The sequence below is a fragment of the Electrona antarctica genome, assembly GCF_951216825.1.
Source record: "Electrona antarctica genome assembly, chromosome: 23".
NCBI classification, from domain to species: domain Eukaryota; kingdom Metazoa; phylum Chordata; class Actinopteri; order Myctophiformes; family Myctophidae; genus Electrona; species Electrona antarctica.
In genome coordinates, this window is record NC_136804.1 from 37,707,901 (window position 1) to 37,727,050 (window position 19,150).

A 19,150-nucleotide genomic window follows, 5' to 3' on the forward strand; every position below is an offset into this window, starting at 1 on the left:
GTGAACGATGACCACATCCGGTTAGGATCAAAATATCCGGCAGTAGCTTTGCTAGTGTGCCACAATGAAAGATGTCCGGAATGCTAAGCTATCATCGTAATTTTCATAACTAAGTCAAATTAAGCTCTAATCAAGCCCAAAACATCGCATTTTACGCAGCGATGCATGCGCGATCACGCGCGTGCGCGATCGACCGTGCACACGCGGATTTTCGGCCGGTTTTAGGAAGATTACATCGGCCGTTAGCCAAATTAGCTAAAAAATGCTAAATTTTGCGACAATAAGCTCCCGATTATTGGGAATCAATCGATTACGTCAATTACGTCAGTGGCCATAAGGGATTTATTGATTTCATTACGTCAATTACGTCACTGGCCATAAACCAGTTTTAAGTACCAGGTCTTATTACTTAACTTAAGACCTGGAGGCGTGGTCAATGCTGTTTGGCCACTCAGAATAGCCAAATGGCATTGATCACGCCTCCAGGTCTTAAGTTAAGTAATAAGACCTTTACCTTTTACTTAAGACACGCATAATACTGCCCTGAGAGTGTACAAATGGAACCAAACCATTTGTACACTCTCTGAGTTACAGACCCATGAGGGTCCATTTTGGTTCCAAAACTATCATTTAGCTGGGGACCCCCTGGAACTCCCTCAAGGACCCCTGGGGGCCCCCCTGGAACTCCCTCAAGGACCCCTGGGGGTCCTGGGGACCCCCTGGAACTCCCTCAAGGACCCCTGGGGGTCCCCGGACCCCACTTTGGGAGCCAGGTGAACCGATGTGATCTTCTGTGTCTCGTATAGCCCAGCGGGGTCAAGATGATTGGCCAGCCATCCGGTCATCACCTACCATGACATTTGACCTCCGGATCGCCCCAGAAGAGCTCCCTGCACTCCTGGCATGTCCTCCCTCCGAAACCAGGCCTACACGTGCACCGCCCGGTGACCTGCAGACACCGGGAGACACGAAACATCAACACCAGGTCAGCTCATACAAGAAACATCAACACCAGGTCAGCTCATACAAGAAACATCAACACCAGGCCAGCTCATACAAGAAACATCAACACCAGGTCAGCTCATACAAGAAACATCAACACCAGGTCAGCTCATACAAGAAACATCAACACCAGGCCAGCTCATACAAGAAACATCAACACCAGGTCAGCTCATACAAGAAACATCAACACCAGGTCAGCTCATACAAGAAACATCAACACCAGGTCAGCTCATACAAGAAACATCAACACCAGGTCAGCTCATACAAGAAACATCAACACCAGGTCAGCTCATACAAGAAACATCAACACCAGGTCAGCTCATACAAGAAACATCAACACCAGGTCAGCTCATACAAGAAACATCAACACCAGGTCAGCTCATACAAGAAACATCAGCGCTAAATATAAGTCACCGCTACATGTCAGTAAATGAGCATTCATTCAAAGCTTTTTTTTCTTTTGCGGCTTTCGCCTTTATTTTATATTTTTTATAGAGAGACAGACAGCAGGCTGACAGGAAATGGGGGAGCGAGATGGGGGGGGGGGGTGGGGGAGTGACAGGCAGTAAAGGCCGTCGGGATCGGGAGTCGAACCCGCGGCACACTGCCAGACTTGGACTACCGGCCAATGTGCCTGCCCTGGAAAGCTGCACCCACATTTCCCATAATGAAGAACTTGTGTGGGAAGACAGGATATTTCCCTGCTGTGTATTTTTATTATTATTTTTTTTTTAACCTTTCTTTTTCTCAACCACATTGAGACTGAAGTCTCTTTTACAAGTGTGAACTGGCCAAGACAAGAGGCAAAATAAGTGACACAGCTCTGCCAGTAACAAAAACAATACACAACAAAAAACAGGACAGACATACAATGCTCATAAATACAGAACCCACTAAGAAGCTCAAAGGGAGAACAGGAACGTTTAGTAACGCGACCAATAATTTCACGCAATACCTCCTCCTAACTGTCCACGGGATCTAAATGTCTCGATACAAGAGTGGTTAGATCAACTACAACCACCGCAGTTTGTGTTTTATTCACTAACAACAATGTATGCAGATTAAAACAGGATTTAACTAGAGAAAAGGCGGCACTCAAAAATGTTTTAAAAATGGGGATGGATACCTGCCCTGATGAAGACTCTTTTGGACTCTTTTGGAGTCGAAACATGTTTTATCCCTCTTCTCATTCTTAAACATTTTTGAGTCCCACTGATCTTTGAAGCACCTACTTTACTTTGAAACTTGTATTCCACCTCCATCGAGCACCTGGTTGACTCTGTCTTTGTGACAGGATTTAACTTTTTTAGATAATTGACACTGGGGGCCCCTTTGCCACCGGTTGGTTCCCAATGGGAACCGGTTCAGTTCTTTATGGTTCTTAACTTCTTAGTCCATGAGCCAGAGCTCCACAATTGGAACGTTAATTAGTGTGCCAATTTACTTGTATTGATCCTATAAACAATTGAATATAGGTCTAGTTTTTCCCACCAATTTTGGAGCTCAGAACCAAAAAGAAAAGGGGGGTCTGGGTGAAAAAAATCATGGGATAAAAATGATAAGAGAGAAATAGGGAAGCGTGTGAAAGATGAACACTGTAGTGTAGAATAGATGCCACGTTGTTCACTTTAGTTGTTCTTTTAACCTAATGTTCTATTAATCCATTTTGGACGGGGAACCCCTTTTGGTGTTTTAAGCATTAGCTATTGAAAAATAGCAGATCTACAAGCTCATAGCGCGGCACCGAGTGCCGCGCTACGAGCTTGTACGTCTGCTATTTTTGAATGTTTGAATATATCTAGTGTTACAGAGTGAACATTTTAACTCAAATCTTTGCTTCTGGGAGGGGGTTCCTGCCTGGAACAACATATTTTCAGATGGGGGTCGGCGGCCAATTACAGATAATTCTTGGGGTCCTTCCGTCCTTGACATGAAAATGTTTGAGCACACACTGACATAGAAACATGGGGTTTTTTTCGAGAAAACAGTCAGGATTTAGAAGACATTTGTAGAATCGTCCTCAGGTGGAAATGGGTTCATGTGTTGTGGACATAATGGGTTCATGTGTTGTGGACATAATGTCCGTTAACAGTTTGAAGGGGTTTCCTCCTTCGTTGGTGAAAGAATGTGTGTTCAGTATAAATCCCACAGTGTATTCCGAGACTTCCTTCCTGGAATATGGAGTGCAGCCAGAAAACACAGAACCCCAAGTGTCTCTGCATATATACAGTATATATACAGTACACCGTAAAATACTGAGCATTATCACGGGTCCATTTGGTTACACTTCTACACTCTCAAGAATTACAAATGATTGAATTAACGCTGAGGATTTTTACCATGCACCATTACAGCAGTGGTTCGTAAACTTTACAGGTCGTGACCCCCGCAAAATAATCATATTTGAACCAGTGTCGTTTTCGTCTACTAAAACTAAGACGAAAAATGTTCGTCGACTACCTTTTTTTCACTGACGAAAACGAACTGGAAACTAAATGAAAACTAAGCTACGATGACTAAGACTAAATATAGTGACGATTTCGTCAACAAATAAAAACTAGACTAAAATGTTAGGAAGGGACTAGTGGACAAGAGATCCAGTATAAGTCATTTTACACTTGGTTGCATGCTGAAAATAGCCGATCTACAAGCTCACAACGCGTCGCAGCGCAACGCGTTGTGAGCTTGTAGATCGTCTATTTTCAGCAAGTGAAAAAAACGGTCATTACGACGCCATCAAGGCCCACCAAAATACAATTTGTTTGACTAAATCAACTGTAGATTTAGTCGACTAAAATCTTATGATATTTAGTCGACTAAAACTAGACTAACACTAAAACATTCCAGGTGACTAAAATGTGACTAAAACTAAATGGAAACTATTCAAGAGACTATGACTAAAACTAAAATAGAAATGTGCTGCCCCAACCCCCTCCCCACACATTTTGTTTGACTGACCACAGATAAATATTGTGAAAATAGCCGATCTACAAGCTTATCGTATATTATTTGACAACTTGGCCAATGTTTGACTATAGTTTTTGAGGGGTGCTAGCCCCTCCTTTATCCAGCTTTTGGTGTGTGTGTGTGTGTGTGTGTGTGTGTGTGTGTGTGTGTGTGTGTGTGTGTGTGTGTGTGTGTGTGTGTGTGTGTGTGTGTGTGTGTGTGTGTGTGTGTGTGTGTGTGTGTGTGTGTGTGTGTGTGTGTGTGTGTGTGTGTGTGTGTGTGTGTGTGTGTGTGTGTGTGTGTGTGTGTGTGTGTGTGTGTGAGCACAAACTTAGTCCCACACAAACATTAAATTCCCGTTGACAATGACATGGACAATTTGACGTCATATAGTGTCTGAGCAAATAGACTATAGTGTCTATTTTACGTCATGATGACGTACGATGATAAGGGCGCCCCTCACTTCACACGGGTGTGATTTTTATATCGTAGTTTGTTGATTACTGTTGATGCAGTAATGTAATTAATAATAATAATTATAATAATTATTAATATATTAATTATACATTAATAATGTAATTAATTACATGTAATACAGTAATGGTCTTTGTCTTGTTTTATGTATTAGATGTATTAGTTATCCCAAATAAATAAATAAATAAAATAAAATAAAATAAAATAAAATAAAATAAAATAAAATAAAATAAAATAAAATAAAATAAAATAAAATAAAATAAAATAAAATAAAATAAAATAAAATAAAATTACATGGGGACCCCCCTGGGAGTCCCGACCCACAGGTTGAGAACCAGTGGAAGGATCCAGTGTGTGGACAGTGGGAGTGTGTTTGCAGGGCAGCTGCATATGGCCGTCTGCATAATGCAACACTCTCCGAGTCCAGACAGCTGAGGTCTGTATATCAACCATCTATAAATCAACACCAGAACAGGGCCTGGATCCACAGAACAGGGCCTGGATCAGTACATGAGTTAGAGACGCCACAGAACAGGGCCTGGATCAGTACATGAGTTAGAGACGCCACAGAACAGGGCCTGGATCAGTACATGAGTTAGAGACGCCACAGAACAGGGCCTGGATCAGTAGATGAGTTACAGCCACAGAACAGGGCCTGGATCAGTACATGAGTTAGAGACGCCACAGAACTGTATCGCTGTTTTTTCCATGCAGCAATTATTACAAGACCTAATTAAATATCTGGATGCCAGTCAATAGACTAGACTGAGAATATCATTGTGGGAGATGGAAATATTGTCACGGTCAAATGAAGATAGTTTAGGTTGATCAGTCCAGGATGGTGTGGGCAGAGCCATCTAATAGAAGAGTTAGGACATTGAGGGGGCAGAAGCCGAGCGATCGAGCGCTGTTCATGCAGCCTGAACTGAGACAAGCTGGAGTTGGAAATACATTGTGTTCAACGAGGGCGGCGCAAACAAGAGCTATTTTAGGCATGTGTGCAACATGCCAACTGTTTTAAAGTATTGTACAGTGACAACTACAGTCTCTGTAATGTTTATATTGTACTATTACTACAAAACATTCTAAAATAAAGGGATTTAAGATCATTAAAGCTGGGCTGTTGCCGCCTGGGTCCAATGCATTTCTGCCTACTTCCGGACCCAGTTGGTTGTCCCCACGCTCAATAGAAGTCTATGTAGGAGAGCCGCCATTGGACTGAAGCCCCATGAAGTGAACGGACTTGTCGTAACTCTGTCTTCCTCTATGGCTCTGGGTGTGGTTACCTGGGCAACCTGACTGATGGGAGGAGATGGGAATCAGCTGCAACACTGATTAGCAGAGAGGGATGCAGCTTAGTGGGGAAAAACATGAACACACACACAAGACTGTTTGTGTTTGGAGATCGCTACCGTGTCTTGACTTTATGTAACCATTTCTCCCTGTACCCCTTTAGTTTGTAGCCTATCTTAAGTCTGTCCTACAGTGTGTATATATATATATATATATATATATATATATATATATACTCAAAAAAATCACATGAAACATTTCCAAGGAGCAAGGATTGTAACATTTGAGTCGATTTAAGGCAGTGCTGGCCTAGTCGGTCTATATAGTCTCTTTATGATGGATTACTTTCCCACACGTAGATTACATTCATGCTCCCAGCCTCCCATTATGTGGATTTACCTTCGGTTTGACCAGATGTGGATTTACCTACAGTGGAGAAAACCTGCCAAGAGACTCGGGATACCAGGCAAGTACCCACGAATGAGAATTGAATTGTGCTCTGACTATATAGTGTGTGAAAACGTGTACGTCACCAAGAGGAGGGCGGCGTCTGAAAAGCTAGGGACGGCCCTCTCGTGGGCATTCAATTCACTCAGAATAGAGTGACGTGACGGTGGTATGTTTTTGTAAATATTGAGCTCGTTCTTGGCGACAACATAGTGAACCAACACCAGGATGGATAGAAAGAACGTCGGGCCCAAATACATTACAAGGACAAGGAAAATGTTGTGAACAAACACGGCTGTGCTTAGATACTTTGTTGAACGTTATGTCTCTGCGCCCGTGCGCCGTACAGCCGAGATCCAAGCCATTCTACGTATTTTTGTAAACTCGTCAATCTGGGTTCCTTGATGCTGTCTCCATGCTGGAAAGCTGAACATCTAATTCTGTTTTCTGGCTCATTTCCTCGACGTGACCTGCTGTGGCACTTATTTACTGAGCAAGTCTGCACCATTGTGAGGTCAGTTTAAAAAAATAACGTATACAAGCACACTGGATAGTCGCTCAATGTAAACAAACCAGACAAGCCAACAACTTAACAAGTATGGCGGCCGCTACCACGTGACACATAATGCCCCCTTCAGGAGATTTTGGTACACACTATATGCTCACGGCTGAGTTGTACTGATTTTAAAGGTCCTAGAAATGGGTTCTGATTATTCCGATAATACGACAACAACAGTTTGGTTCTTTTTTAAGTCCGATACGCAGTAAAACCCTCAGTGTTCATTTATCCATTTGTGTCCCATTTAGACCTGCAGGATTCTAAAAAGAAAATCACACCCGTGTGAACTGAGTGGTGTAAGGTCTTATATAGACTGATCAGCTGTGGTCTGACGTAATGTCTGACGTAATGAAATCACACCCGGGTGAACTGGGTGACCATAGGAACCATGCTAATTTTTTGGTACAGACAGACAGACAGACAAACAGACACGTAGACTAACAAAGCCAGTTGTAGGAGTGGTTTACACCACTCAAAAACCAGACAGACAGATTTCTGAAAAATCTCTGCTGCTATATCAGTGGTTCTCAAAGTATTTCATGTCAAGGACCCCAAAAATAAAACAAATAAAAAATAGCAGATCTACATAGCTCGTAGCGCGGCACTCGGTGCCGGGCTACGAGCTATGTAGATCTGCTATTTTTCAATAGAGTATAACATAATGCTTAAAACACCAAAAGGGGTTCTTCTCGTCCAGAACGGGTTAAATAAACACCCAGGACTTCCACCGCGTGGAGTTGAATTAAGCAATATTACACGAGAGGGTGTGGTTTAACGTGATTATTGCCACGACAGGGATGCGGTCAGGAACGAGACGTAGTCGAGTTCCGCAAGCATCACTGAAGTGGCAATCATCACGTTAAACCACACCCTCTCGTGTAATCTTGCAATTATACAACAGTTACCCTTAAAACTAAGAAAATCTAGCCTAGCCACCGAGTTTGCTGCGCTCTGGGAGAACAGAGCAGCTGAATTCATTGTTTTGATTATAGGTGTGGAGTGGTGCTCGTTTGAACCACGGCTAGAAGGCTGTTTCAACCAATCAGATTGCTTCCTCGAAACGACCTGTTAATAATAATTCCCAGCATGCCTCTCACTCACCTCGTTGCATGTGGACCCAAACGAGTGGCTGGGGTCACAGAGGCACGCCTTGCAGCCCGCTCCGCTGGCGAGGTCCCAGGTGTCCGGGGCGCAGCGGTCACAGTTCTGCCCCACCACGTTGGGCTGGCACGCACACTGCCCGCTGTGCAGGTTGCACTGGCAGTCGTTGGGCGACGGGCACGCCTGTGGCGCGGTGCCCACCGAGTAGCACATGCACCCTGCGGGTAGAGAGACACATGGTGGTAGCGTTTAGCCTGGCTGGCGGGCGCGGTGCACGTGTCGTGTATACCAGAGTAATCTTGTAAGAGAGTGGCGACACTAGCGTTGACTCCCAATGTAACAATGGAATGTGGAAGTGCTCATTCTATCTCAATGGGATAGTTCCAATGTTTGGAACTATAGCCCATAGGCACCCCGCTTTGTCTCAATGGGATAGTTCCAATGTTTGGAACTATAGCCCGTAGCACCCCGCTTTGTCTCAATGGGATAGTTCCAATGTTTGGAACTATAGCCCGTAGCGCCCCGCTTTGTCTCAATGGGATAGTTCCAATGTTTGGAACTATAGTCCGTAGCGCCCCGCTTTGTCTCAATGGGATAGTTCCAATGTTTGGAACTATAGCCCGTAGCGCCCCGCTTTGTCTCAATGGGATAGTTCCAATGTTTGGAACTATAGCCCGTAGCGCCCCGCTTTGACTCAATGGGATAGTTCCAATGTTTGGAACTATAGCCCGTAGCGCCCCACTTTGTCTCAATGGGATAGTTCCAATGTTTGTCCAATGTCCTTCATGTCAAGGACCCCCAAATTGACACAAATTAGCCCCCGATACAGACCCCCATTTGAAGAGATATGCCAGGGACCCTGTACTTTTTTTTTAATTTATTTTTATTAAATCGATTCATATCGTCGGGATTAATATTGATATATGTCGATATATCGTTACATGCCTAGTGGTTAGTAGTGGACTGGTATATTCTACTCACTCCTGCAGGTCTGGTTGGCGGCGTTGCCGTAGTATCCCAGCCTGCACTGCTGGCAGCGGTCGCCCTCCGTGTGGTACAGGCACTGGAGGCAGGCGCCCGTGCTGGCGTCGCAGGACCCCGGGTCGTGCATGTCGATGTTGCTGTTGCACTGGCACGGCGCACAGCGGCCGCCGGGCACCTGGGGGTTGCCGGAGTGACCGGGGGAGCACTGGTCACACCTGGCACCTAGAGAGAGTAATAAACAGGTCAACACTGGTCACACCTGGCACCTAGAGAGAGTAATAAACAGGTCAACACTGGTCACACCTGGCACCTAGAGAGAGTAATAAACAGGTCAACACTGGTCACACCTGGCACCTAGAGAGAGTAATAAACAGGTCAACACTGGTCACACCTGGCACCTAGAGAGAGTAATAAACAGGTCAACACTGGTCACACCTGGCACCTAGAGAGAGTAATAAACAGGTCAACACTGGTCACACCTGGCACCTAGAAAGAGTAATAAACAGGTCAACACTGGTCACACCTGGCACCTAGAGAGAGTAATAAACAGGTCAACACTGGTCACACCTGGCACCTAGAGAGAGTAATAAACAGGTCAACACTGGTCACACCTGGCACCTAGAGAGAGTAATAAACAGGTCAACACTGGTCACACCTGGCACCTAGAGAGAGTAATAAACAGGTCAACACTGGTCACACCTGGCACCTAGAGAGAGTAATAAACAGGTCAACACTGGTCACACCTGGCACCTAGAGAGAGTAATAAACAGGTCAACACTGGTCACACCTGGCACCTAGAGAGAGTAATGGAACAACAAAACCGTTATAGGTGAATTGATTGATTGATTGAAATATGTATTAACAGTTTGCAGAATTACAGTACATTTCAAGCACAAACTCTACAAAGACTGTTAACTGTGAGTGGATGACCCAATTAAGCATTACACTTGTTTACAAGAGGGTCCACCTTGTTCAATTCATCAAAAATCATGTCTGACGTAATGAAATCACACCCGGGTGAACAGGGTGAACATAGCAACCATGCTCATTTTTTCTGCACAGACTAACAAAGCCAGTTGTAGGAGTGGTTTACACCACTCAAAAAAATATATTATATTTGTACATTAAAAACTGTGTACATTGGTGACTATAACTATAATCTACCTGATCTTGAGGCCTACAAAATCAGGAAAGAAATAATGCCCTAGGTTGAGTACCACTGGTACCTTTATATCCAGGGCTGCAGACACAGACCAGCTGCTGGGTTCTCTCCAGCTCGTAACATCCTTCAGAGAACTGCCGCCCGCTCCTCGGCCCGTCTGGGCACATACAGGGCCGGCAGTGCCCGCCCGAACCCAGCTCTGGGTCGCCATGGTAACCACCCAGGCACCTGGGGGGGAGGAGGGAGTGGTTGAACATAAACACATACAGAACATCGCATGCGCACGCACGCACGCACGCACGCACGCACGCACGCACGCACACACACACACCTGGCACAGATACTTTGAGGAATGCTTCTACTCAAGTAGCAGTAGCACCAGCTGTTACCTCATGTGTACACAATTTGGAATTCTTTAGTTTCCACATATTTGGTGTAAATCAGATTTAATTGTGCACACATGAGGTAACAGACTACGGTTTCTCTGTTGCCTACCTCGTAGCAGCACGTTCACAATTTTAACCTTTTATATTATATATATGTAGTCTGGCAGCCGGGGGTGTGGAGTGGGAAATTTGGTATTTTTTTTTATTGGCCTAAAATATTGTCTATATACAATATACATACAGTACATTCATGAATCCACTACCACTAGCTACATGTTTAAGCATTTATTTCATATTTACATGTCGATTTCAGCTCTGACACTTATTTCAGACATGCTCTAGTATGTGAAGAGTCTGCCTGTGCTATTAACTCATTTGGAGTTTTTCTCCTCTGGTGAAAAGCTGGAGGTTGCGCGATGGTAGTCTCTCAGTCAAATCTGGTCACAAGCGGTTACTAGTCTAGCGTAGAACCCACTGCTCCGTACCTCTCACAGTTGTGTCCCGTGGTGAAGTCTCTGCAGCCCTGGCACTCTCCGGTCTGGGGGTGGCAGTACTCGCTGTGCCCGTTGCAGTGGCAGGGCCGGCACTGCGGGAAGCCCCAGAACCCGGGCAGGCAGTGGGTACACTGGCGCCCCGTGGCGCCCAGAACGCACTCGCACTGACCCGTGGCCTCGTGGCAGAAGGCGTTGAGCGACCCGCGCGGGTCACAATCACAAGCTGTGTGTGTGTGTGTGTGTGGAAGGGAGACATATTATGGACATTTGACACAGGTGTAAGAGCCATTATGACCTAATGTTTTACTGATTGACAACGTCACTGCAGCTTGGTCAATGTCAAGGCCAGCCCAGGTATTTAACCAGGCTGCTAATCAGGTGTTGCCAGTGGCGGACGGAAGAGGCTAACAGTTTTCCACTGTGTTCAGGAGGGCTGGTCGCCTGTGCTTGTTAACGTTTCTTTCGTATTATTTTATCTGTATGTTGTATAGGAAAATGACTGCAGAGAATAAAGCAAAGTTAAACTCAGCGGACACATTTTGGGACATCAGTTTGTACTGAGCACACGTAATAACTTCCACCTGGCTGTCAGTAGTGTCATTAAGTTTAGGACTTTAGGCAGGGATAACACACTTCCATGTGGACACACGCAAGTTGTCACTCCTCAGACTTGTCCCTTCATTCTTGACCTCTGACCCTGCTGACCCGTCACTCACGTCTTAGTCTCGCGTTACCAGACTGTTGCCTCTGCGATTTCCAAACGCTTCATCATACAGTCATGAGTAAACTATAAAGCGCTTCCGTTTCATCTTTACAGTCGTACACATTTATCCTAATATAAATAGAAATCATCTCAGCATATATAGCTTGTTGCTTAGCAGAAAAGGAAATAAAGAAATGAGCTCTAAAGATATTTTAAAATATATTTTTGTGAACGGAAATGGCAGCTTCCGTTACTCAGCTCATGGGGCTATAGTTCCAGACTCTATATAGCATTCCTTACTCAGCTCATGGGGCTATAGTTCCAGACTCTATATAGCATTCCTTACTCAGCTCATGGGGCTGTAGTTCCAGACTCTATATAGCATTCTGTTACTCAGCTCATGGGGGCTGTAGGTCCAGACTCTATATAGCATTCCTTACTCAGCTCATGGGGGCTGTAGGTCCAGACTCTATATAGCATTCCTTACTCAGCTCATGGGGCTATAGTTCCAGACTCTATATAGCATTCTGTTACTCAGCTCATGGGGCTGTAGGTCCAGACTCTATATAGCATTCCTTACTCAGCTCATGGGGGCTGTAGGTCCAGACTATATATAGCATTCCTTACTCAGCTCATGGGGCTGTAGGTCCAGACTCTATATAGCATTCCTTACTCAGCTCATGGGGGCTGTAGGTCCAGACTATATATAGCATTCCTTACTCAGCTCATGGGGGCTGTAGGTCCAGACTCTATATAGCATTCCTTACTCAGCTCATGGGGCTGTAGGTCCAGACTATATATAGCATTCCTTACTCAGCTCATGGGGCTGTAGGTCCAGACTATATATAGCATTCCTTACTCAGCTCATGGGGCTGTAGGTCCAGACTATATATAGCATTCCTTACTCAGCTCATGGGGCTGTAGGTCCAGACTCTATATAGCATTCCTTACTCAGCTCATGGGGCTGTAGGTCCAGACTCTATATAGCATTCCTTACTCAGCTCATGGGGCTGTAGGTCCAGACTCTATATAGCATTCCTTACTCAGCTCATGGGGCTATAGGTCCAGACTATATATAGCATTCCTTACTCAGCTCATGGGGCTATAGTTCCAGACTCTATATAGCATTCTGTTACTCAGCTCATGGGGCTGTAGGTCCAGACTCTATATAGCATTCCTTACTCAGCTCATGGGGGCTGTAGGTCCAGACTATATATAGCATTCCTTACTCAGCTCATGGGGCTGTAGGTCCAGACTCTATATAGCATTCCTTACTCAGCTCATGGGGCTGTAGGTCCAGACTATATATAGCATTCCTTACTCAGCTCATGGGGCTGTAGGTCCAGACTATATATAGCATTCCTTACTCAGCTCATGGGGCTGTAGGTCCAGACTATATATAGCATTCCTTACTCAGCTCATGGGGCTGTAGGTCCAGACTCTATATAGCATTCCTTACTCAGCTCATGGGGCTGTAGGTCCAGACTCTATATAGCATTCCTTACTCAGCTCATGGGGCTGTAGGTCCAGACTATATATAGCATTCCTTACTCAGCTCATGGGGCTATAGTTCCAGACTCTATATAGCATTCCTTACTCAGCTCATGGGGCTGTAGGTCCAGACTCTATATAGCATTCCTTACTCAGCTCATGGGGGCTATAGTTCCAGACTCTATATAGCATTCCTTACTCAGCTCATGGGGCTGTAGGTCCAGACTCTATATAGCATTCCTTACTCAGCTCATGGGGCTATAGTTCCAGACTCTATATAGCATTCCTTACTCAGCTCATGGGGCTATAGTTCCAGACTCTATATAGCATTCCTTACTCAGCTCATGGGGCTGTAGGTCCAGACTCTATATAGCATTCCTTACTCAGCTCATGGGGGCTGTAGGTCCAGACTCTATATAGCATTCCTTACTCAGCTCATGGGGCTGTAGGTCCAGACTCTATATAGCATTCCTTACTCAGCTCATGGGGGCTGTAGGTCCAGACTCTATATAGCATTCCTTACTCAGCTCATGGGGCTGTAGGTCCAGACTCTATATAGCATTCCTTACTCAGCTCATGGGGGCTGTAGGTCCAGACTCTATATAGCATTCCTTACTCAGCTCATGGGGCTGTAGGTCCAGACTCTATATAGCATTCCTTACTCAGCTCATGGGGCTGTAGGACCAGACTCTATATAGCATTCCTTACTCAGCTCATGGGGCTGTAGGTCCAGACTCTATATATAGCATTCCTTACTCAGCTCATGGGGCTGTAGGTCCAGACTCTATATAGCATTCCTTACTCAGCTCATGGGGCTGTAGGTACAGACTCTATAGCATTCCTTACTCAGCTCATGGGGCTATAGTTCCAGACTCTATATAGCATTCCTTACTCAGCTCATGGGGCTATAGTTCCAGACTCTATATAGCATTCCTTACTCAGCTCATGGGGGCTATAGTTCCAGACTCTATATAGCATTCCTTACTCAGCTCATGGGGCTATAGTTCCAGACTCTATATAGCATTCCTTACTCAGCTCATGGGGCTGTAGTTCCAGACTCTATATAGCATTCCTTACTCAGCTCATGGGGCTATAGTTCCAGACTCTATATAGCATTCCTTACTCAGCTCATGGGGGCTATAGTTCCAGACTCTATATAGCATTCGGAGATTGTAGAATAGTTGTCTGGCTACGTGAGACTACTCACGTCTGCAGCCGGCCGGGCTGAACAGGAAGGTGGACGGAGCGCAGTGCTCGCAGTTCCTGCCGACCACGTTGGGGCGACAGCGGCACTGACCGCCGCTGGGCTCGCACACCGCACTGAGGGACCCCTGGGGGTCGCACTGGCACGCTGGAGGGAAGGGGGGGGGGGAAGGGGGAGAGAGAAGGGACGGACATGGAAATTGAGCAGTGTTGTTTTTGGCAGAACATTTTTATTTTAGTGGTAGTCATGAATAGTTTTCATTTAGTTTTAGTCACATTTTAGAATGTTTTAGTGTTAGTCTAGTTTTAACTCTTAGCCTGCCGCCATTAATTAATCCCTCGATTGCGTATTGCCATGGTTTAATCACGCGTGACACTTACTTTGAAGAGCCAAATATCCGTAATATTTACTATTTTACTATGAAACCATTCCGTGTGTGTTGACGAAGCTGGTGCTCGTTCTCTCGGTCGGTGGTGGAAAAAGTGGACCGCGAGTATCACAGCGCCTGCTACAGGCCGTTGAAAACTCTTGTCTGGGACAAAGCGTCCTCTGCAATGTCGCTTCTGTGAGATAAAGCCGTCTGAAAACAGAGCCGGCGATGTTAGTGGATGCGCGCGCATTTTCAAAATGGCCGCGCCCATTGTGTCAGAAGCATAACAAAGCTAACTGACGGTAGATTCCGATACGATCGTATTAAAACATGCATTAATGAATACATCGCTGTTAAAACGGCTTTTCCGTTTGTGGCAGGCTACAAGATTCTACGTTTTAAAATTCCTATGTTCCTGGCGGGTAAACGATTAATCTACAGTTGATTTAGTCGACTAAACTGTATTTTGGTGGGCCTTGATGCCGTCGTAATGACTGATTTTACACTTGCTGAAAATTGCCGATCTACAAGCTCACAACGACGCGTTGTGAGCTTGTAGATCTGCTATTTTCAGCATGCAACCAAGTGTAAAATGACTTCTTGTCCAGTAGTCCCCTTCCTAGCATTTTAGTCTAGTTTTTAGCTGTTGACGAAATTGTCAGTACATTTAGTCTTAGTTTTAGTCACCATAGCTTAGTTTTCCATGTAGATTTCGTCAGTGAAAAAAGGTAGTCGACGAACATTTTTTGTCGACAGAAACAACAATGAAATTGAGAAGGAGGGAGAGGGATGGGGGGGGGGGGGGGGGGGGGGGGGCAGAGGGGCCAGAAGGAGGGAGAGAATCACAGAAAAACGGAAACACGGAAATACCACGTCAGATAAACACAGGTTCTGTTGTATACAGTCGGTCAAGGACACAATAAATCCAGCAAGCAGACTCTGTCAGGGACACACCCGGGTCCCAGAAGTGCTGTGCGTACCCACGGCGCCCCCCTGGTGTATACAGGTTTACACTACGTACCCATGGTGCCCCCCTGGTGTATACAGGTTTACACTACGTACCCATGGTGCCCCCCTGGTGTATACAGGTTTATACTACGTACCCACGGCGCCCCCCTGGTGTATACAGGTTTATACTACGTACCCATGGAGCCCCCCTGGTGTATACAGGTTTATACTACGTACCCACGGCGCCCCCCTGGTGTATACAGGTTTATACTATACGTACCCATGGAGCCCCCCTGGTGTATACAGGTTTATACTATACGTACCCATGGAGCCCCCCTGGTGTATACAGGTTTATACTATACGTACCCATGGAGCCCCCCTGGTGTATACAGGTTTATACTATACGTACCCATGGAGCCCCCCTGGTGTATACAGGTTTATACTACGTACCCATGGAGCCCCCCTGGTGTATACAGGTTTATACTATACGTACCCATGGAGCCCCCCTGGTGTATACAGGTTTATACTATACGTACCCATGGAGCCCCCCTGGTGTATACAGGTTTATACTATACGTACCCATGGAGCCCCCCTGGTGTATACAGGTTTATACTATACGTACCCATGGAGCCCCCCTGGTGTATACAGGTTTATACTATACGTACCCATGGAGCCCCCCTGGTGTATACAGGTTTATACTATACGTACCCATGGAGCCCCCCTGGTGTATACAGGTTTATACTACGTACCCACGGCGCCCCCCTGGTGTATACAGGTTTATACTACGTACCCACGGCGCCCCCCTGGTGTATACAGGTTTATACTACGTACCCACGGCGCCCCCCTGGTGTATACAGGTTTATACTACGTACCCACGGCGCCCCCCTGGTGTATACAGGTTTATACTATACGTACCCATGGAGCCCCCCTGGTGTATACAGGTTTATACTACGTACCCACGGCGCCCCCCTGGTGTATACAGGTTTATACTACGTACCCACGGCGCCCCCCTGGTGTATACAGGTTTATACTACGTACCCACGGCGCCCCCCTGGTGTATACAGGTTTTTACTACGTACCCATGGCACCCTGGTGGAGCAGCGCGGAGGCGCTGAAGATGTAGTCGTTGCAGATGTCCGTCATGGGGCTCTTGACCACGCTCTGGCTGCTCTCCAGACAGCGGTAGCGTTGGAACGTGTCCCACGCCCCCTCGCTGTCCACGTCGTCGAACAGTTTGAGCTCCCTCACCCGCGGCATCAGGACCAGCTGGGGGGGAGGGGGGGGGGGGGGGGGGGTTATATATAAACACCACATTCTAAACACAGACTCTCTTTCCCTCAATAACAAACATGGAGACAGTTGAACTGAGGAATCCGTAATGATCTTGATGGATTTATAAGTGTGTGTGCGTGCGTGCGTGCGTGCGTGCGTCGATCTATTTGGAGAAGTTGGTTTCTTTACCACTGATGTTTCTCTGGTGTCGGTAATATGACAGACTGAAGTGTATGACCAAAGTTGACTGTGAAGTTCATGTGTTGCTTACATTCTGTACATTTCGGGCTTGTTTGGATTCATGTTGCTTGGAGTGTGTGGGACATCAGAAGAAATTTAAACATATTTGTGCCCTTCTTGATAATGTGTATTTTATGGATTCAAATAGAGGAATTTAAATGTGTGTGTTAAGCTTACCGAGTCGTTGAGTGTGTAGGGGCTCTGGGTTTAAGCGTACTGAGTCGATGAGTGTGTAGGGGCTCTGGGGTTAAGCTTACCGAGTCGATGAGTGTGTAGGGGCTCTGGGTTTAAGCTTACTGAGTCGATGAGCGTGTAGGGGCTCTGGGTTTAAGCTTACCGAGTCGATGAGTGTGTAGGGGCTCTGGGTTTAAGCTTACCGAGTCGATGAGTGTGTAGGGGCTCTTGGTTTAAGCTTACCAAGTCGATGAGTGTGTAGGGGCTCTGGGTTTAAGCTTACCGAGTCGATGAGTGTGTAGGGGCTCTGGCTTTAAGCTTACCGAGTCGATTAGTGTGTAGGGGCTCTGGGTTTAAGCTTACTGAGTCGATGAGTGTGTAGGGGCTCTGGGTTTAAGCTTACAGAGTCGATGAGCGTGTAGGGGCTCTGGGTTTAAGCTTACTGAGTCGATGAGTGTGTAGGGGCTCTGGGGTTAAGCTTACCGAGTCGATGAGTGTGTAGGGGCTCTGGGGTTAAGCTTACCGAGTCGATGAGTGTGTAGGGGCTCTGGGGTTAAGCTTACCGAGTCGATGAGTGTGTAGGGGCTCTGGGGTTAAGCTTACCGAGTCGATGAGTGTGTAGGGGCTCTGGATTTCGCTGACCGAGGAGTAGAGCGGCAGACTGACACGTACGGTATAGTTCAGGCCCTTCTCCAAACACACGGACGTCGGCAGCACCACATGTCTGAAACAGAAACGTTTATTACAAAAAGGCGCGTGCGTGCGTGCGTGCGTGCGTGCTTGCGTGCAGTATGTGTGTGTGTGTGTGTGTTGACACAAGTTTGTGAAAGAGAAAGGCAGGTTTACATCTACACTCTCCAAAGTGTCTTTGACGAGAGGCCTGGTTGTCACAGAGTGTTGAAGCATCGCAACCTTACGGTTAAAAGGACGGTCTCTGTAATCACTAGGTGAACTTTGTTTACAGAGAACGGAAACTAGAACAGTGGTTCCCAAAGTGGGGTCCGGGGACCCCCAGGGGGTCCTTGAGGGAGTTCCAGGGGGTCCCCAACTAAATGATGATAAACCGAATGGACCCTTATGGGTCTGTAACTCTGTGTACAAATGGAACCAAACGGACCCAGAGTTAAATTAACAGTGATTTTACGATATAAATCAGGGTCGCAGATATAAATAATGCCATTAAATGGGGGTCCGTAGCCTAATGCATGTCACACTGATCACTTATGACACTGAATCATGTCATAAAAGTCTTCTCTTATGCATGGGGGGGGGGGGGGCCTGACTCCCTGGCATATCTCTTCAAATGGGGGTCCGTGGGGGTAATTTGTGTCCATTTTGGGGTCCTTGACATGAAAAGGTTTGGGAAGCACTGACCTAGATCCTGGTGGCAGGGAGACTGACTGGTGGTCTCCATAGTTACTGACCTATAGATCCTGGTGGCAGGGAGACCGACTGGTGGTCTCCATAGTTACTGACCTAGATCCCGGTGGCAGGGAGACTGACTGGTGGTCTCCATAGTTACTGACCTATAGATCCTGGTGGCAGGGAGACCGACTGGTGGTCTCCATAGTTACTGACCTAGATCCTGGTGGCAGGGAGACTGACTGGTGGTCTCCATAGTTACTGACCTAGATCCCGGTGGCAGGGAGACTGACTGGTGGTCTCCATAGTTACTGACCTAGATCCTGGTGGCAGGGAGACTGACTGGTGGTCTCCATAGTTACTGACCTAGATCCCGATGGCAGGGAGACCGACTGGGTGGTCTCCATAGTTACTGACCTAGATCCTGGTGGCAGGGAGACCGACTGGGGTGGTCTCCATAGTTACTGACCTAGATCCTGGTGGCAGGGAGACCGACTGGGTGGTCTCCATAGTTACTGACCTATAGATCCTGGTGGCA

The 19,150-nt window shown here is 46.4% G+C and overlaps 1 protein-coding gene across 1 annotated transcript in view; it reads right to left on the bottom strand.

The window, feature by feature from the left end:
• LOC306916778 (laminin subunit beta-1-like) overlaps window positions 1-19,150 on the bottom strand; it is a gene marked incomplete at both ends in the record, with an annotated part of 43,750 nt that overhangs the window by 11,540 nt on the left and 13,060 nt on the right. Inside the window, 8 exons of the mRNA XM_079494795.1 lie at window positions 853-949; window positions 7,823-8,040; window positions 8,804-9,028; window positions 10,033-10,196; window positions 10,840-11,071; window positions 14,250-14,393; window positions 16,644-16,830; window positions 17,854-17,974. Of these exons, the coding sequence (XP_079350921.1) occupies window positions 853-949; window positions 7,823-8,040; window positions 8,804-9,028; window positions 10,033-10,196; window positions 10,840-11,071; window positions 14,250-14,393; window positions 16,644-16,830; window positions 17,854-17,974 (1,388 nt within the window). The remainder of the gene's footprint in view (window positions 1-852; window positions 950-7,822; window positions 8,041-8,803; window positions 9,029-10,032; window positions 10,197-10,839; window positions 11,072-14,249; window positions 14,394-16,643; window positions 16,831-17,853; window positions 17,975-19,150) is intronic.